At 47.8% G+C, this 18,605-nt stretch overlaps 1 protein-coding gene across 1 annotated transcript in view; it reads right to left on the bottom strand.

Annotated features, from left to right (window-relative positions):
* Nucleotides 1–18,605, bottom strand: part of FLVCR2 (FLVCR choline and putative heme transporter 2) — a gene marked incomplete at both ends in the record, with an annotated part of 41,438 nt that overhangs the window by 1,596 nt on the left and 21,237 nt on the right. The window contains 5 exons of the mRNA XM_082485894.1: nucleotides 7,585–7,682; nucleotides 9,955–10,010; nucleotides 10,439–10,550; nucleotides 11,026–11,131; nucleotides 11,755–11,865. Coding sequence (XP_082342020.1) covers nucleotides 7,585–7,682; nucleotides 9,955–10,010; nucleotides 10,439–10,550; nucleotides 11,026–11,131; nucleotides 11,755–11,865 — 483 coding nt within the window. The remainder of the gene's footprint in view (nucleotides 1–7,584; nucleotides 7,683–9,954; nucleotides 10,011–10,438; nucleotides 10,551–11,025; nucleotides 11,132–11,754; nucleotides 11,866–18,605) is intronic.

The following is an 18,605-nucleotide window of genomic DNA, read 5'->3' as shown; positions in this document are numbered from 1 at the left end:
TCACAGTACTGGAAGGGGGCGTGCAGATGGCCTGCCCATGGCTTTGGGATACAAGGAGAAGGCTGCTTGCCACACAGTAAGCACAAAAAGGCAGCAGGGAAGTTTGGGAAGCAGGGGATGGGGTACATACCATTTGTGCCTACTATGCAAAATTCCAGTATTTTTTTTTTTTATTGGCAGTATTCCACTAGAGATTAAGCATGCTACAGCTTGCAAGGGGACTCCAGTAAGCTACTCAGGTTGGATGCTTGCCCTAATGCCCTAAGCCAGCCTCTAAGTCACACTGGCCTTGGGAGAAAAAAGCAACATGCTTTTGGGTATTCCACTGAGATACATCAGATGCATCTTTGCATCCAGGCAAACATACAACCAGCAAAAAAAGGTACTTAGCTCTGATCGAGTCCTGACTTATCCAGGATATGGTTTGAGAACACAGCGCAACTTCAGTCCTGTTTTAAACAAATCACTTGCTGTGCCTGTACACCAAAATCATCCACTCATCCATGCTCAGCCCTGATGGTAGCATAACACTCCAGACAAAAGTTTTTAATTTTATTATAATTCAAAAACCAGGACAAAATCTGAAACCACTTTACTCCCTACTCTCTGCTATCAAGAACAGGTTCTTTGCACGCACACAAAACACCCCAATTTATCTACCACTATATAAGACAGGCACAAAGTAGTCTGAAGTGCCCCAAACACACATTAATCAAATTTGCAAGTTTCAAAGAGGCCTAGCAAAGCCCAATTTGAACGAGAAGACAGTCCTGCCATTTTGGAATCCTGCACTCTGTATGATAGCTGCTTTCTTAAAAACCCACACAAACTTAAAAGTATTTCCAAATAAATGTTGCCTAAGACTTTTCTTGAGCAATTCACTCCCGAGTCAAAAAAAACCCATGGAATATCAGCAAAGATGGTTATTTCACAATGCAAAGAAACGATGCAGGAAGGTATGCATGGACGCTGGAAACCAGAAGCAGATGAGCACAGGCTGTACACAGCATATATGTGAGTATAACGTATATGATGAATCAACTGACACTACTATGAAACCTTAAGGCACAATGTTGGAATGGCTTCAGATGCCTTTACAACAAAGGCAGCCCACAAAGAGACTCATTATCATGTAAAACAGGCATTTGATCCTGAGATCAAATCAAAGTGTCCTGAGATACCGAAAGCTAACCCTGCTGGCGCTCTGGGAACTGAGGCAGACAGAAGTGGGAGTATTGTTGGACCACACTACAGCTTTATTAATAGAGGACAAAGTGTCCACAATGGCATTAGGCTAATTTAGTTCCTACTACAAGTTCTACTAATTGCAACATCTGTTTAATTATAACCATGAGCAGAGAAGGGCACTGATAGAAGACAAACTGCTTGTGAACACAAGTCAGGTCCTGCAGGAAGAAGGGAAAACATCCTGCAGTGCGGACACAGCAGCCAAAAACTCTGACAGGTAGCTGCTCAGAGGCTGTGATTCCTGGGCAGAGAATCAAGGCTGATGAACACTCACTCTTGTCACTGAAGCTATGGCTTTATACATTGCTCTTCTCCCTGCAAAGTCAATAGCTCAGCCAGATTCTAGGCTTTCCATTTAATCACCAGAAGCCACTACTAGGTGAAAATGGAAGATCTTTCCCTGTGAGAATCCGCATGTGGGTTTTTCCTTTTTGCGTTCCTTGATACACTGGGAAATCAGACCATTACACAGTCCTACTCTGCACCAAAGCCACTCAACAGCTGAACATCCAGCTAAAAGTTTTGACAGTTTTCCAGCAGATCATTTCTATTTCTACACCAGGAAGAATCACACCTTGTTAGGCCAATACTCTGGATGACGGACCCCTAGAGAAAACAATAACACAGCTGTCTACCTCCACAATGGGACTGCACCTCCATTGCGTCAAGACAGGGGAAGACCCACGGTCATCAAAAGGACTACACAGCCAAAGGCATAGTGTTTCAGTGGGAAGTGTAAGGCCCACATAACTCCACAGCTCTGCATCCTCTGGAAGCTCACATCTGACTCTGACTATCAGTCTTCTCTTTGCAACAGCATAGAATCATTTTTTGTTGGAAGAGACCTTTAAGATAATCGAGTCCAACCATTAGCCTAACAATGTCAAGTCTACCACTACACCATGTCCCTAAGCACCACCACATCTACTTGTCTTTTAAATTTTTAAGTACCTCCAGGGATAATGACTCAACCACTTCCCTGGGCAGCCTGTTCCAATGTTTGATAACCCTTTCAGTGAAAAAATTGTTCCTAATATCCAATCTAAACCTCCCCTGGTGCAACTTGAGGCTGTTTCCTCTTGTCCTATCACTTGTCACTTGGGACGAGAGACTGACCCCCACCTCGCTACAACCTCCTTTCAGGTAGTTGTAGGGAGCCATAAGGTCTCCCCTCAGCCCCCTTTTCTCCAGGCTAAACAACCCCAGTTCCCTCCACTGCTCCTCATAAGACTTGTGCTCTAGACCCTTCACCAGCCTCATTGCCCTTCTCTGGACATGCTCCAGCACCTCAACGACTTTCTTGTAGTGCGGGGCCAAAAACTGAACACAGGATTCAAGGTGGGGCTTCATCAGTGCCAAGTATGATCACTGTCGTAGTCCTGCTGGCCACACTATTTCTGATACAAGCCAGGATGCTATTGGCCTTCTTGGCCACCTGGGCACACTGATGGCTCACATTCAGCTGGCTGTCAACCAACACCCCCAGGTCCTTTTCTGCCAGGCAGCTTTCCAGCCACTCTTCCCCAAGCCTGTAGTGCTGCATGGGGTTGTTGTGACCCAAGTGCAGGACCCGGCACTTGGCCTTGTTGAACCTCATACCATTGGCCTCAGCCCATCGATCCAGCCTGTCCAGATCCCTCTGTAGAGCGTTCCTACCCTCAAGCAGATCAACACTTGTGCCTAACTTGGTGTCATCTGCAAAATTACTGAGGGTGCACTTGATCCCCTTGTCCAGATCGTTGATAAAAATATCAAACAGAACTGGCCTTAATACTGAGCCCTGGGGAACACCACTTGTGACCAGCTGCCAACTGGATTTAATTTCATTCACAACTCTTTGGGCCTGGCCATACAGCCAGTTTTTTACTCAGCAAAGAGTACACCCATCCAAGCCATGAGCAGTCAGTTTCTCCAGGAGAATGCTGTGGGAAATGGTGTCAAAGGCTTTAGTAAAGTCTAGGTAGACATCATAGAATGGTTTAGGTTGGAAGGGACCTTAAAGATCATCTAGTTCCAACCCCCTTGCCACAGGCAGGGACACCTCCCACTACACTGGGTTGCTCAAAGCCCCATCCAGCCTGGCCTTGAACACTTCCAGGGATGGGGCCTCCACAACTTCCCTGGGAAATTTGTTCCAGTGTCTCACCAGCCTCATAGTGAAAAATTTCTTCCTAATATCCATTCTAAATCTACCCTCATCCAACTTGAAACCATTACCCCTCATCCTATCACTACGTGCCCTTGTAAGAAGTCCCTCTCCAGCTTTCTTGTATGCACATTTCAGATACCAGAAAGCTGCTATAAGGTCTCCCTGGAGTCTTCTCTTCTCCAGGCTGAACAACCCCAACTCTGTCAGCCTGTCTTCATAGGAGAGATGCTCCAGCTCCATCATCTTCATGGCCCTCCTCTGGACCCACTCCAACAGGTCCATGCCCTTCTTATGTTGAGGGCCCCAGAGTGGGATGCAACATTCCAGGTGGGGTCTCATGAGACCAGAGTAGAAGGGCAGAATCACCTCCCTCAACATGGTGGCCACACTTCTTTTGATGCAGCCCAGGATACAGTTGGCCTTCTGGACTGCAAGCACACATTGCCGGCTCATGTTGAGCTTCTCATCAACCAACACCCCCAAGTCCTTCTCCTCAGGGCTGCTCTCAATCCATTCTCCACCCAGCCTATATTTGTGCATGGGATTGCCCCAACCCACATGCAGAACCTTGCACTTGGCCTTGTTGAACTTCATGAGGTTTGCACAGGCCCACCTCTCAAGCCTGTCCAGGTCCCTCTGGATGGTACCCCTTAGGACCCAGGCAGGTCCAGGCCAACATCTACTGCCTTCCCCTCATCCACTAAGTGGGTCACCTGGTCACAGAAGGAGATCAGGTGAGTCAAACAAGACTGCCTTTCATAAACCCATGCTGACTGGGCCCGATTGCCTGGTTATCTGGTACATGCCACATGATGGCGCTCAAGATGATCGGCTCCATAACCTTCCCCAGCACTGAGGTCAGACTGACAGGCCTGTAGTTCCCCCCATCCTCCTGGCCCTTCCTGCAGATGGGCATTACTTTTGCTAACTTCCAGTTAACTGGGACATCCCCAGTTAGCCAGGACTGCTGAAAATTATGGAAAGTAGCTTGGTAAGCACTTCCACTAGCTCCCTCAGTACCCTTGGGTGGACCTCATAGGCTTGCGTGTGTCTAAGTGGTGTAGCAGCTCACTAACCATTTCCCCTTGGATTATGGGGGGTTCAATCTGCTGCCCATCGCTGTCTTCCAGCTCAGGGGGCTGGGTACTTAGAGAACAACTGGTCTTACTATTAAAGACTGAGGCAAATAAGGCATTAAGTACCTCAGCCTTTTCCTCAGCCTTTATCACTATGTTTCCCCCCGCACCCAATAGAGGATGGAGATTCCCCTTAGCCCCCCTTTTGTTGCTAATGTATTGACAGAAACATTTTTTATTGTCTTTTACAGCAGTAGGCAGATTAATTTCTAGTTGGGCTTTGGCCCTTCCAATTTTCTCCCTGCATAACCTCACTACATCCTTGTAGTCCTCCTGAGTTGCTGGCCCTTTCTTCCCAAGGTCATAAACTTTCCCTTTTTTTCTGAGTTCCAGCCAAAGCTTTCAGTTCAGTCAGGCTGCTCTTCCACGCTGGCTCATCTTTCAGCACGTAGGGATGTCCTGCTCCTGTGCCTTTAAGATTCCCTTCCAGTCTTCATGGACCCCTTTGCCCTTCAGGATTGCCTCCCAGGGGACTCTGTCAACCAGGCTCCTAGACAGGCCAAAGACTGCCCTCCAGAAGTCCAAGGTAGCAGTTCTGCTGACCCCCCTCCTTACTTCTCCAAGAATCGAAAACTGTATAATTTCATGATTGCTATGCTCAAGATGGCCTTCAACCATCACATCACCCACAAGTCCTTCTCAGTTCGCATACAACAGGTCCAGCAGGGCACCTTCCCTACTTGGCTCCCTCATCAGTTGTGTCAGGAAGTTATCTTCCACACACTCCAGGAACCTCCTGCACTGTTTCCTCTCTGCTGTATTGTATTTCCAGCGGACATCTGGTAAGTTGGTCTTCCACTAGAACAAGGGCTAGCAACTGTGAGATTTCTCCTCACTGCTTATAGAATATTTTGTCTGTCTCTTCCTGCTGGTTGGTTGGGTCGTCTGTAACAGACTCCCACCATGGTATCTGCCTTGTTGGCCTTCCCCCTGACTATAACCTTCAACCTTATTGTCACCATCATTAGGCTCTAGACAGTCAAAACGCTCCCTAACATACAGGGCTACCTCACCACCTCTCCTTCCTTGCCTGTCCCTTCTGAAAAGTCTATAACTATCCATGGCAGCACTCCAGTTGTGCAAGTCATCCCACCATGTTTCCATAATGGGAACTACATAATAGTTTTCCTGCTGCACAATGGCTTCCAGCTCCTCCTGTTTGTTGCCCATGCTGTGTGCATTGGTGTAGATGCATTTCAGCTGGGCTATTGACGCCACCACCTTTTGGGGGGAAGAGGACCTAATTCCTACATGACTGTTCTCAGATGCTTCTGTCGTTTCTAACATATGAATAAACCTTGCTTATTTGCTGCTACATGGATCTCCATCCCCTACCTGCACTGAGATGGCAGACCAAAGGACTTCGCCAGCACACCGTCCCTCAAATATTGGCGTGCTGCCCCCAGGCTTATCTCTAGCGAGCCTGGTTTTATCCTTTTCCCCCTTCAAATCTGGTTTAAAGGTCTTTCAGTGAGGCCTGCTAACTCCTGCACAAAGATCATTCTCCCACTTTGAGACGGGTTAACCTTGTCTGTCGTCAGCAGGCCTGGTGTTGTGTAAACTGACTCATGATCAAAAAAAAACCAAATTCTGCCAGTGACACCAGGCTCACAGCCAGGTATTGACCTACTTCCTATTTCTTCTCTCATCATTCCCTGCAACAGGAAGGATAGATAAGAACACTACCTGTGCTCCTGATGCCTTAACCAGCTATTCCAAGGCCTTGAAGTATCTTGATTGCCCTCAGACTTCTTGTTGCAACTTCATTGCTGCCTACCTGCAAAAATCAATCACAGATAATAATCTGCGGGCCGAACCAGGGTAGTAGGCTTTCTCTTCACATCTTTAACCTGGGCCCCAGGGAGGCAGCAGACTTCCCTAAAAAGTGGGTCTGGTCTGCATATTGGGCCTTCTGTTCCCTTCAGAAGGGAGTCTCCTATGACAATGACCAGACTTTTTTTCTTTATGGAAGCAGTTTTGACGCAGGGCATACACAGGACCATCCCCGAGCCTCGCGGTGTCTATTTTGCAACTGGAATTATCAGTGGTAACACTGGCAATTGTACCAAGCTAGGTCTGCTAACAAAGGCAAAGAGAGAAACTTCAGCCATCAAAAAAGCACTGGTATAATCCAAGCAGTCTTGCTCAGCTCATGCAGCTACAGCTTCTCAACTACTTGGTCCCAAATCCAACACCACACGTGTACCCTGCTAAAACTGTCACAGATGGCAGCACAGAAACAGCTTCAGCAGCATACAGCCTGGAGTCAAAGCTTTCCCTGCCCACAGGACTCTTCCTCATGCTTGCATCTTCAAGTGTGAGGAAGCTTCACACTCCCTGTAGCACATGCTCTAGTCTTAGCAGGATGAAGGCTGTTTTTCCAAATAGATTCACTCTGCTTTTGCCTGTTAGTCCTGTTGGCTGTGGCACTGATACACGCACTCAATGAACACCTTTAAAAGCAAAGGGTAGCGTGGTTAACTTGGCAGATCAGCCAGTCAGTGCGAAGCAGAGGACAGTGAGTAACAAAATGCTACACCCCAAGCAACAGCTGAGAAAATGCCAAGTGCCATTGAGATTCACAGACCAGCAAGCACAGAGCTTTACAATTTTCAGGCGTTCTTATACCAAAAGGCACCAACCCAATGACTCTGTTATTGCTAGATGTTTTTAAACTTCCTTCTTGAAGTTGGCCATGCGCCCTGGCTGTGATCAAAGCCAACTCTTCTACAGGTTTCCTGGTATCACTTCCAGCCAAGAATATAGACTGTAAAAGTGATGTCAGAGAAGAGTCTCCAAACGCCTGCACCTCCTCTCCCCGATAACTTACTGACAATTCAGTTCTCCATCTGCTCCAGCATCAGGCTTTGCCTTGCTGCACCTAGTTGAATCCCTATGCCCCTATCTGACATGAGTCTCGGTGGGTACCCAAGAAGGCCAGAAAGATTCTCAGTACTTTACAGCCATTTATGTCACCCCAGAAGTGCCATTGGCTTGGTGCCTGTGCCGCCCATAAGCATTTAGAGAAGCAGATTAGTGTGATTCTCCTACCTTTGTGTATGAGCTAGTGAGCAGGAATGAGAATTGATGGGGTTAGGGTTACAAGCTACAGTCCCGTAATCCGTGATCTGACTGCTGCCTTGGAGTCTCTGTAACAACAGCCACAAGTCACCATCCCAGAAAAGATGGAGGCAAGTAGGGAGGGAAATGAAAGAGGGGAGAAATAGAAAAGATGAACAGGCAAAGGAAGAAACCAGTAAAATCACCCAAGCATGCGTAAGGCAGCTGTGCCATGTAGAAAAGCTCCAGTACCTGACTCTGTCAGAGCTCTCCACAAAGGCAGCACACAATTCCTAAGCCCAGCTGGCTGCTCCCCTGACTGAGGCATCCATATTAGTTCAGAACACCAGGTTCAGCCCACCTTCAGTTGGCTGAGCACCTGGGGTTGTTTAAGCTTGAGAAGTATCAAGGTGAGCTCAGCCACGTGGAAGCCACATTTGGGGGTGTGGTGGGGTGTCCATCATGACTTCCTCAGAGCATGACTCCTCAGGGGGAAGGAGCTGCCAGTGAAGTTTTTGACTGAGACCTGTTAACTCACACACATCCCTCTGATTCTTACTGCAGTCAGTTCTGGAAGCTTTTAGGATTATAGAAGTGACATCTGTACCACCTTTGCTCTGGTCTTAATTCCCCCCCCATCTCCAGCAGCAAGCTCTTACAATTGTATTTATACTAAAAAAATTTCTACTAAAAATGGCTTAAGCAAAAGTATACAATTCATCTGATGAGAGAAGTGTCTGACAAAGGGAAAGGACCTTACTACTACTAGGCATCATGTTCGCTGCCAAAGGACCTTGATATTTCCTGGACCTTCCACATGTGTGTTATGAATTAACTCACAGTTCCACCAGCACCTGTCATTACAACCCTGCTGCAGCAGGTCTTGTGGAGGATGGTTTGGCCTTACTATTCATCTTCTGTCTTTGACTTCAGCACTGTTAATTGAGGGATACAAGCAGCCTGGTGTATATCAAAACAGGCTGGTCTTTACCCCAGCTCAGCTTAGCTAAGTGTGTTACAGTTAGCCCCATTCATGCCAGGATTCTGGGGGAGCAGTTGTCTCCTAGCTTGGTCCCGTAGACCATGATGCTCACCACTGCTAAAATCAGCCAAAGTTTTAAGCCTCAGAGCAGAAAAAAGCAGGAATTCTTTTTAAGTTATGACAATCGGGTGGGGACTCCTTTACCCAAACAAGATAAATTGTACAGCCTTTTTCCCCCACATCTAGTCTAAAACTATATGTGCAAGAACTACTTAAGACAGCATAAATTCCCTTTACTTATCCTACCCTCTGCATTTGTGCTCAGCTAGTTCAGTAAAAATAAATAAAAAAATAAAAATAAAATAAAAATGAAAAAGCATATATTTTGTAATTGAAAATCCACCTTCCTGAGCAGAGCAGCCGGTCGGAGCAGAGCTGCTTCTTGGACCTTCTGGTCTCTCTCCAGATCGGACTGGTTCGATTATCTAGAGGAAGGCAGCACTGTCTTCTAAAAAAAGCTGACTCGAGACAGCAGAGACCTGAGCTTATGCATTTTGCTAGTCCTGGTCGCTGATGGCTTCACGAACGTTGAGTGGACATCTCTGCTAACATCCTAGAAGAGGAGCCCAGAGCAATAAGGAAAAGAGTCTCAAACAACCACCAGTCCCCTTTCTCTGCAGGGAGAGCTTTTAAGAGTATGCACTGCAATTAGTTCACCAGAGGCCCTCTGACACATGGAAACAGCTGCATTTATTGCGCAGCATGCCGCAGGGGCATCGTTCCCTGAGCTTTGGTGTACACATATGAACTAGCCTTGTCTGCAGCACTGTGCAAAGTGTGGGGAGCCAGGCTGCTCAAGCCTTCACTCGGGCTTTGCCACCTAGCTTCCTCCAGTCCCATACACTGAACCCCACTTGGCAGCTGAGGACAAGGAATAAGAGGAAAAACCTGCCTCCCTAGGGGCCTGGAATAATAGTTACCCAGCTCTAAATAAGGGCAGAGCACTGGAGGGCTCAGTGCATTGTCAGAGGAGAGAAGCAAGCACAGTGCTGCCCTACATCTATCCCTAGCAAATACGGAGATGTGTGAAGCCCTGCAGACTCCCAGAGGACCAGAGCCTACAGATTCTGAGTGACATTAACAGTAAGCAAACAGAGGCCACAGCGGCTGGCAGGGCTGGGATTACAGCCACCTGTCTGAAAATGCCAAAAAGGAGCTTCCCCAGAGGCTGAGCAAGAAGCTGTGGGATCAGAGAAGAGAATCGCAACTGCTATTATAACTCAGAAAAGGCCAGCCCCATTCCTAGAAAGGACAGAGGTTGGGTGCTGTCCTGAGCTAATAGTAGGGGCACAGCAGGGATTGAAGAGGTGTTTACTCACTGTCTGTTCATTATCCAAATTGGCCTGCTGTCTTCGGAGATCAGCCTTAATGAATGCTGGGACAGAGGGAGGAAGAGAGATGTGAAGGCAGTTAAGTCACCATGCAGAGCCCAAATCAATTTCCCCAGGACTCAAAGGGGCAGCAGACGCCCCCAAGGAGACAGGACTGTGTTACGGTGAGCAAGAAAAACCACTTTCCTGGATAAGGCAGAGAGCACTTCTGAAACAGGCAGGATAGAGACTCCTTACTGCAGCATGTAGAAGGTGCATCTTTGAGATCCCCACCAGCAGCCAGGGCAAAAAGCCTTGGATCTTCTTTGTAACACAGACCAGCTGCTTCAAGAAGCACAGCAGCATTGCTATGGGACTGCTGTGTGAGACCTGCACTTTCCTGCAGGCACCACTACACACAAAAGCCCTTCAATTCATACGCCAAGCCCAAGGGGAAGAGTCACAGCAGAGGAACACTGAAAAATTTAATTACCTGTCATAACAGTCCCCAGGAACAGGAAGGAACAAAGAAAGAGGTTTCCTGCCTTTGTCCCAAAGCAATCCATGATTTGCCCTTGGCTGATGGTGAAGGCAATACCAAAAATCTGAAAACAAAGGCAGCGTCAAGCTGTACTGTTACTATAAAGCAGCCCAAACAGCTTCCCAGCTTTACCAAAGTATCAGAGCATACGGGCCAGCCAAGCTGTTGGCCTAGTGAGGCTAAAGTTTGATTATAAACACATCCAGTGGCACCTCTTTGCAGCTGATGGGAAGACAGGTGACCCTTAAGGCTGGAATCCCATCTCTCACTGGAGAAGATCCAGGTCCTAGGCTGTTAGGAGCAATGTTGGAAAAGGCAAGGATGACAGGCATCCTGATGGATTTTCCCAAGTAGAAACAGAATGGGTGCCACTAGAGAAATACCATGAGGAACATCATTCAAAGAGCCGTGTCCCAGGGCGCTTAGATTTGCAGTACGTTACAATAACCACGGACAAGAAATAGGAGTCAAGGCTGGGAACTACGATTTAATCTCTCTGCCTATAAAAGAGGCAAGCAAAGGGAAAACAGCACACCTACCTGCGCTGAGACATTAAGGAGCCCTGATGATGTTCCTTCTGATTCTGGGTATGTCAACTCTACAGCAAACTCAAAGCCCAGGGGAAGGTATCCTGTCATGAAAAACCTGTAAAGAAACACACAGAAAGGAAGACTCATCAACTGCCAGAAGGAAGACTAAAGAGGCACAGTGCAGCCCATATCCCTTTTGGAATGCTTCACTGTATGTTTCCCCTAGCATCATCACAGCCCATGCAGCTGTCTGACTCCCTCACCATGGCACAGGTCTTCCTTCTACCCAGAAATAACTTTGTCCACAGCCTCAAGGCACAGAGCCAGGCCAGCAGGGAACTGCTGGTTTCTACAAGAACGAGGCATTAAAAGCAACATCTCTCACAAGTAACTCTAAGGGACATCATCCCATACACGGTCAAACAGCCACCCAGGCCCACGTGCTTTTCATTCCTGCCAACTGGTCATCTACAAGGCTGTGGTACCACTCACTTCCCAAATGCTTTCACTTGATTACCTGGAACATTTAAGGCAGCTGCAGCTGAGCAGGGCCACACTAATGTCCCTGACTCTAATGAAACACATACAAGAGAAAGATGGGATGTGTGTCCTTAAACCACGCAGGAGCCACACACAGGCTATGGCTCTTCCCAATCCCTCCTGCGCCATGAGCTCTGCCTCCCTGCTCATCCCCTAGCAGCTCACATGTAGAGGAAAGCAGCCTGCACATGAACTTACCCCAGCATGCCTGCAGTCACAAAGACCACCCAAAGGTGGCCTAGGCTCAGAGTGAAGGTGTAGGCTATCATTCCCACCAGAGACATGATATAGACGACTAGGGTTGTCTGTCTGCAAAGAAAAGCAGAGTCAGGATTTTATTTAATCCAGCCCTCCTTTTTGCCCACAGATCTTGGTATAGTTTGCAGCGTATGGATTAAAAAAAAAGTATTTTAAAAAGTTGCACAGCTCTCTGACACCCTTACCCCAGACAGAGGAACTGGACCGACAGAGAGCACAGAAGTGCCTGCACACACAGGAGGGCAGCAGGAGAAGCAAGAACAGGACCTAGGAGTTTTCACACCCCTACCTCATGACCAGAGCCTTTGCTCCCTGTGGGGTCAGAGCATCACATCTATAAGGAAGCACCTATGAGGCAGCCAAGAAAGTCAGATCCTAGTATGGGCTGGCAGGTCCCTGGTCATGTACTGTACATGTCTTTTGAGGGGGAGAAAAAGAGCCAAATAAAGAGATCGTTAACCTTTCTTGGGCACTCTCTGTACTATAACCACTTGGACACAGAATCACAGAATGGTCAGGGTTGGGAGGGACCTCTTGAGATCATCTAGTCCAACCCCCCTGCCAGAGCAGGCTCACCTACAGCAGGTTGCACAGGATGGAAACACTTACTTATAAGCAGGAACCAAAGGGATTGAGCATTCTCAAGCAGGAAATCAAAGGAAGGAGGTGACAATACTGCTATATAGTGTTATGGGCTCGTATTTTTCAGTGCCATCCGTTCATTGCTGCACCTTTCTGTGTTTAAAACTGCCTACTGTACTTGGAGAGGTGACACGCAAGCCAGGTTGCCCTCACAGGCTCACCCTCAAGCCATGCAAGCGTTTAGCAGGGCTAGTGCCAGTTCCACGGCCAACGGTAGCTGAGCCATGAGCTCTCATCTCTGGGCAGAGGAGACAAAGAGAGCCTGTACCCAGGAAGCACGCCAGGTAGATCCTGGGAACAGCCAGACCTGCAGGTCCTGGCCACGCCAAGGAATGTCAGTGGGCTCGGTACTGCAAGACACACGCAGCAGTCCAGGCCAGCTTTACCAGAACCAAAACATTAGCAACTGTCATCCCTGACTAGACACCACAGAAACCCTTCCCACATCCAAAAAAAGCAAGGCTCTTTCTAGTACAGGAGGTAGCAAGCACCCTTCAAAGGGAGGGAAGGGGGGGAAGGGAGCTACTTGTGTACTTTCTACCAAATTTTAGTCTTAATCCAGTAAAGAATGTGTTCCTAGAATTCTACTAAAGAAACTAAACCTCAAACTATTTTCACTTTTTTTTCCTTTTTAATGCAAATGACCACTGTCAAAAATCCAACCCCAAATGGGCAGCCAGTATTACGTTATGTAATAAAATATTTCCAGTACTACAGATAAACCCAGAATTTTCTAGCTAAGGTTCTGTTCTCTCTCACTGCTGCAATGACTGAAGTCAGTGGGGTTCATGCTTATACGTCAATTCTTGAAGGCTTGAGAAGCTAATTTCAGACTTCAACTATCGATCCATGCTTACGAAGGTCCACCGGACACATTTAATGTACTGAAAGGCTAAACAACATTTTGCTGTGACAAGTAATTTTGTTTTTTATCAAAGGGGTAGGCAGATCCCTTAACCTCCAATGCTGTATCATTTCTAGAATGTCTTCTTTCCAATGCTTTCATGGAGGGAAAATGTCATCTGTGAAGGCACCATACAGGGGCTGCTTACTTCCACTATAACCCATTACAGAGAGCTGCTTCGTGTCTGGCACACAGCCTGGAGGCTGCAAAAGGAGAAGAGCTGAAAGACTGTCAGAGGAGGTAGAGAGCAGTCCCAGAAAGCAAAAAAGAAGCAGGTAAAAGCCTTTTTCTGCTTAATACAGGTTTCTCAGATATATCCCATGAGTTCTTATGCATCCCACCCCAGGAAAAGTGCTGATTAGGAAAAGGGCTCAAGGCTAGAATTACAGCTCCCTGGGCTACATGACCAAGTTTGAACTGGGTGTTCCTTCCATAAACAGGAGTCTCCAAACTACAGAGCAGTCAATGCTAAAATACAGCACAGGCCTCCAAGAGGTGGCTGTGGCCCTAAGGAGCTTAGTCTCTGCCAGCAGAGAAAACTTGGCACATGTTTTTTTTTTTAATTATAATTTTCTCCCCACAGCCAGTTCTGGACTCAGTGCAGAGCTCTTAGGATAGTCCCACAAAATCTCACCCAGTTTCCTAGGCTTATGGTTCAAGTATTCTAAGAAGTTTGTATCTGATTCACTCTGTCATGACAGTTGCCAACAGTTGTACTTTGCCCCTCATCTCCGGACAAAGGTGATGAGTGAGATAGTGACCAGATGTGGTCAAGACTTTGTTTCACATTGATGTTACGTCATTAGTCAAGATGCAAGAAAGTAGTTCCCGGAACATGCAGCACCCCCACACTGAGAGCTAGAGCAGGCAGGCTCACAGAAGCAGGCAGCTCTTGAGGGTGTTCTCCATTGGAACTGCAGAACTAAGTGGGGGACAAAATGGAGAAAACTGTTTGATCTTGCCATAGGTACCTCATCTACCGCACATTAGCCGGCTCTAGGAGACTATAAGCTTTCCTCACTGACCTCCCTGAATCATTGGGCTCCAGCAGAAAAAAAAAAAAAAAAAAAAAAAAAAAAAACAAATCGACAGACCCTAGTGAAAGCACAAGACCACAGGCTTGAGTGCTGCGGAAATCGCACACCAGGAAGCGCCCTGAACCCACACATTGAGCGACTGCCTGCTCCCCACAGTCCCTAACTGGGACTTGAACAGACAGCCCTGACTGCAACTCCTGCTGCAGGAAACAGCCTCAAGCACACAAGCAGACTTCTGCTAAACCAGACTTCAGGAAGACTCTGCTCCCCTGAGCATACCATTGATGACAAAAAAAGGAGATTTAGTGTCCAGCAGTCCAAGCCAGACCCAAAATTTTGAAAAGGGCTTAACTGACACACAGGTAGACACTGGTGCACAGGGAAACAAAGAAACCCTGGGGAAAGGCACCAAGGCAGGGTGTTTCTCAGGAAGTGGCCTTTGTCACCATGTTCACTAGAGGACAAGAAGAATGTTCTGTGGCCCTAGGGGCACCAGGGCATGGAAGAATGCCTAGTTTTGCTTGATAAGCCTCTTATCATAGCCATAAATATCTTATGAGGGAGATAAAAACACAAAGGAGGAGAAGCAGATTCACAGAGGCCATTCACACAGCATTCTGGTGTTTTAAGCCACCTGTTCCCATGATGGCCCTACAGGGACTGATCATTATTGTCTGGAACAGCTACCACCAGTTACCTTAACGGGCTCATTAGTGCAATGAGTGCAGTCTGGAAGTTACAAATCCTGCCACATCACCTTAGGACAACTGGGGTTAACCTGCCTCTGTGCTCTGGGGTGTGGGAAAGAAGCCCAGCCCACCGATGTGGAAGCAGTGCTAGGAAGGCACCAGCTGCCAAGTCTCTGTGGCAGAGCCAGAGGGAGATCTGTGAAGGAGCTGACATGCTTGTCACTTAGGTGAACCTAAGCTGCCCTGACATTCATCTGCCCTCCCAGCCACATTCCCTACCCTTCTAAAGAGGCAGATTAAAGAGCTCACACAAGGGAATTTGAGAAAACAGAGACCTCAGAGAAAAAAGACAGCCAGGGCCAGCACCAGCAGGGAACAGGACTGAGATGGAGAGGACAACTCCTGCTGTTCAGCCAACTCCACAGGAAGCCCTACAGTATGGCTTTGGTGGGCTCCTGGCATCCAGCCAGGGTCAACCCAACACAAACGGGCATGGCCCGGCCCAGCCCAGCCCAGCAGTGTCTCACAAGGTCACTTGGATGAGGAAAACCAAAGGGACAGGACCAGACTCACAGATGATTGGAGCTGCGAAAACACTAGAATCAAGCAACATCTGAAGCAACAAATGGGCAGGGGGAGGCCACAGCCACATGCCATAGCTTTAGCTGCTCACTGGGATGTTGTGTGCAGCTCCAGAGCACTCTGCTGTACGGACTGAGATGACAGATGGCCTCCATAGACTCTTCCATGAGGATGGCACATTCCAGACCGTGCGTGACACTGAATGAAGGCCTGTTCCCTATACTCCCAGAAGGATCTCACTGCTGAAGATACTGAGGTGTCAGATGCTGGAGAAGGGAAGAATTAAAGAGTGCGGGTTTGGTTTTCACAGCCCCCTCATCCTTCTGCACTCAGTTTTATACCACTTTCTTCCTGTATGAAGGTCACAAAAAAGGACAGCCTTGGTAAATTATTTACATAACATGTATGGCTGGACAGGGTAAAGGTATATCCACTACACAAGGACTAACCTGGAAAAGGGTTACAACAAGAAGATCCAAATTGCAGGCCAGGCTAAGCTGAAAGAGCACTCAGCTTTCAGTGGAAGGGACCCAAGTGCCCTATTCTCCAATATCCAAGTCTTTTAGGGCAACTAAGATGATTAAGGGCTTGGAGCACCTCCCTTATGAGGAAAGGCTGAGAGAGCTGGGACTCTTTAGCCTGGAGAAGAGAAGGCTGAGGGGAGACCTGATTATGGCATACAAGTATCTAAAGGGTGGGTTGAGGAAGGATGGAGCCAGGCTCTTTTCATTGGTTCCAAGTGACAGGACGAGGGGCAATGGGCACAAGTTAGAACACAGGAAGTTCCGTTCAAATACACGGAAACAGTTCTTTGCGGTTCGGGTGACAGAGCACTGGAACAGGCTGCCCAGGGAGGTTGTGGAGTCCCCTTCCCTGGAGATTTTCAAGACCCGCCTGGATGCAGTCCTGAGAAATGTGCTCTAGGCAATCCTGCTTTAGCAGGAGAGTTGGACTAGATGATCTCTAGAGGTCCCTTCCAACTCTGATAATTCTGTGATTCTGTGATTCTGTGATTCCTCCCTCCCCCAAATTTTAACACACTTTGGGCCTGTACAGACCCAAGTTTAACACACCACTTGGGGTCTTCTGCCTAGTCAATAAAGAGACATGGATTTTTCTGACATCTTGCCTTACAGAGATGCAGCGATGACAGCAGAGTGTGCTGTCTGGAATCAGCTGGACCTGAGGCCATGTGAACACTGCCATTAAAAGCAGTGTGTAGCCAAAGAGCAGCACTGATTAATCTAGTCCCCAAACCCCTGATTCTGAGCCATGCTCCCCTACAAATACCAATACACCCAGGAGCCTCCAGGTGTCACAACCCCACCTCTCCTCTGAGCCAGGGACCTGAAGGATGTACATGGAGCGCCATTTAGCTTGATGTCAAAATGTGTCCTTTCAATGTGGTGGGCTGTTCTCAACAAGCCACCAGAGGCAGCCCCAGTTCTGGGACCACTCGCTCATCACAACGTAACTCTTGTATTTGTATGGGCCAAATCTGTGCCTGCTAATTCCAAAAATAAGAATAGCACAGGGGCTGCTGCAGGGACTTGCCTGCCAAATAAAAGCAAGAATGCAAGGCCATTTGGTGCCTGAGCATGACAGATGGGGAAAGCCTGACTTAGCACAGCTTTACCCTTTCAAGGAACTGCTGATGGGACAGTAAAGATCAAACACGCATGTAGAGCTCTGCAATTCCTTCTGTTATTAACCTCCCCTTGCTCCCCTCAATCACAGCTGGATCCCATTCATTTGCTTCCCTCTCTCTCTCCCTAAAAAAAGGACTTCACATCTTTCCTTCCTAATTTTCATGTCCTTACCATTTCATTCCTGACACTATCTGAGCAGCAGCGGGAAGGGGGAGGGTACCTACCTAGAACATCTGGCATCTTGACAGTTTTTTTAAATAGACTTTTAAATGGGGCTAAATAAAGACTCTGTAGCACTCAAAAATTCTGCTAGTTCCACAGAAATCCACTTTGTGGGCTGCAATGGAGAACAAATTCTTAGCAGTGTTTTTCCTCACCTAAGGCTAAATCTATCCCCAGATAGTCCCTGGGGTCTATAGGATAAATTCCGTGAGTGGCACAGACATTTTTCTGCACTCTCAGCCAGCTCTGCCCACCTATATGGTCCCCCTCCAAGCAAGAAGGGGTCATGGAACAAATCCAGGATTCCCCCCCTCCTCCCATTCTGCCAAATTTCAAGTCCCAGCTCTGCCTGGTGAGTCACAAAGCTCTTCAGCATTCGTGCTGTGACCAAGCTCTACTTAAGGAGAATCAGGAAGACCATCTGCCCTAGCAGTGCCAGTTGAGGCTACCTTACCACTAGACCTGGGCTGGAAAGAGACACAAGTTACATTGCACAGTTAGCTATGGCAGTTCATAACAGCTGTGTTTGTATTTCCCAGGACTGCCAAATGAGAAATACTCAGTGGCACACAATGATCTAGAAACAGCACCAACCTGCCAGTCTCTGCATTAGTCATCTGCTCCTCTTTGCCAGCAGCCCCAGGAGCCCTCAGCTACTAATCTTTCTTGTTAGAGAAGCCCATTTTCGCTCCATTTTTGATCCCCGTACTTGACAGTTAGGGCCAGAGGCCACTTCAAAAGCTGCAAGCCCACAGCTAGCCAGATTCATCTAAGCTGCCCACAATGAGAACCTGCTTTTTTCGGCCCGAGATACCAAGTAGAATAATGGCAGTGGGACTCCCCCAGGTGAAAAGCTGCTGCAAGGAAAAGAACTCCAAAGTTGCCATCAGCTCATCACCAGCAAACCCCCCTCTCACCCAACCTGCCCAGACAACAGGTTATAGCACAGTTCTCAAAGCCAGCATGGAAAAGGAAAAGCTGATTACATAGACCCCAACATAAGACAGGAGAGGCACTCTCCATTCCCCAGGACGCCCTACAGAGGTCTGTCAGTGAGATCTGAGCT

The sequence above is a fragment of the Vanellus vanellus genome (genome assembly GCF_965231255.1).
Source record: "Vanellus vanellus genome assembly, chromosome: 6".
NCBI classification, from domain to species: Eukaryota; Metazoa; Chordata; class Aves; order Charadriiformes; family Charadriidae; genus Vanellus; species Vanellus vanellus.
The sequence above is the reverse complement of the archived record's forward strand: the minus strand, read 5'-3'. Positions and strand labels throughout refer to the sequence as shown.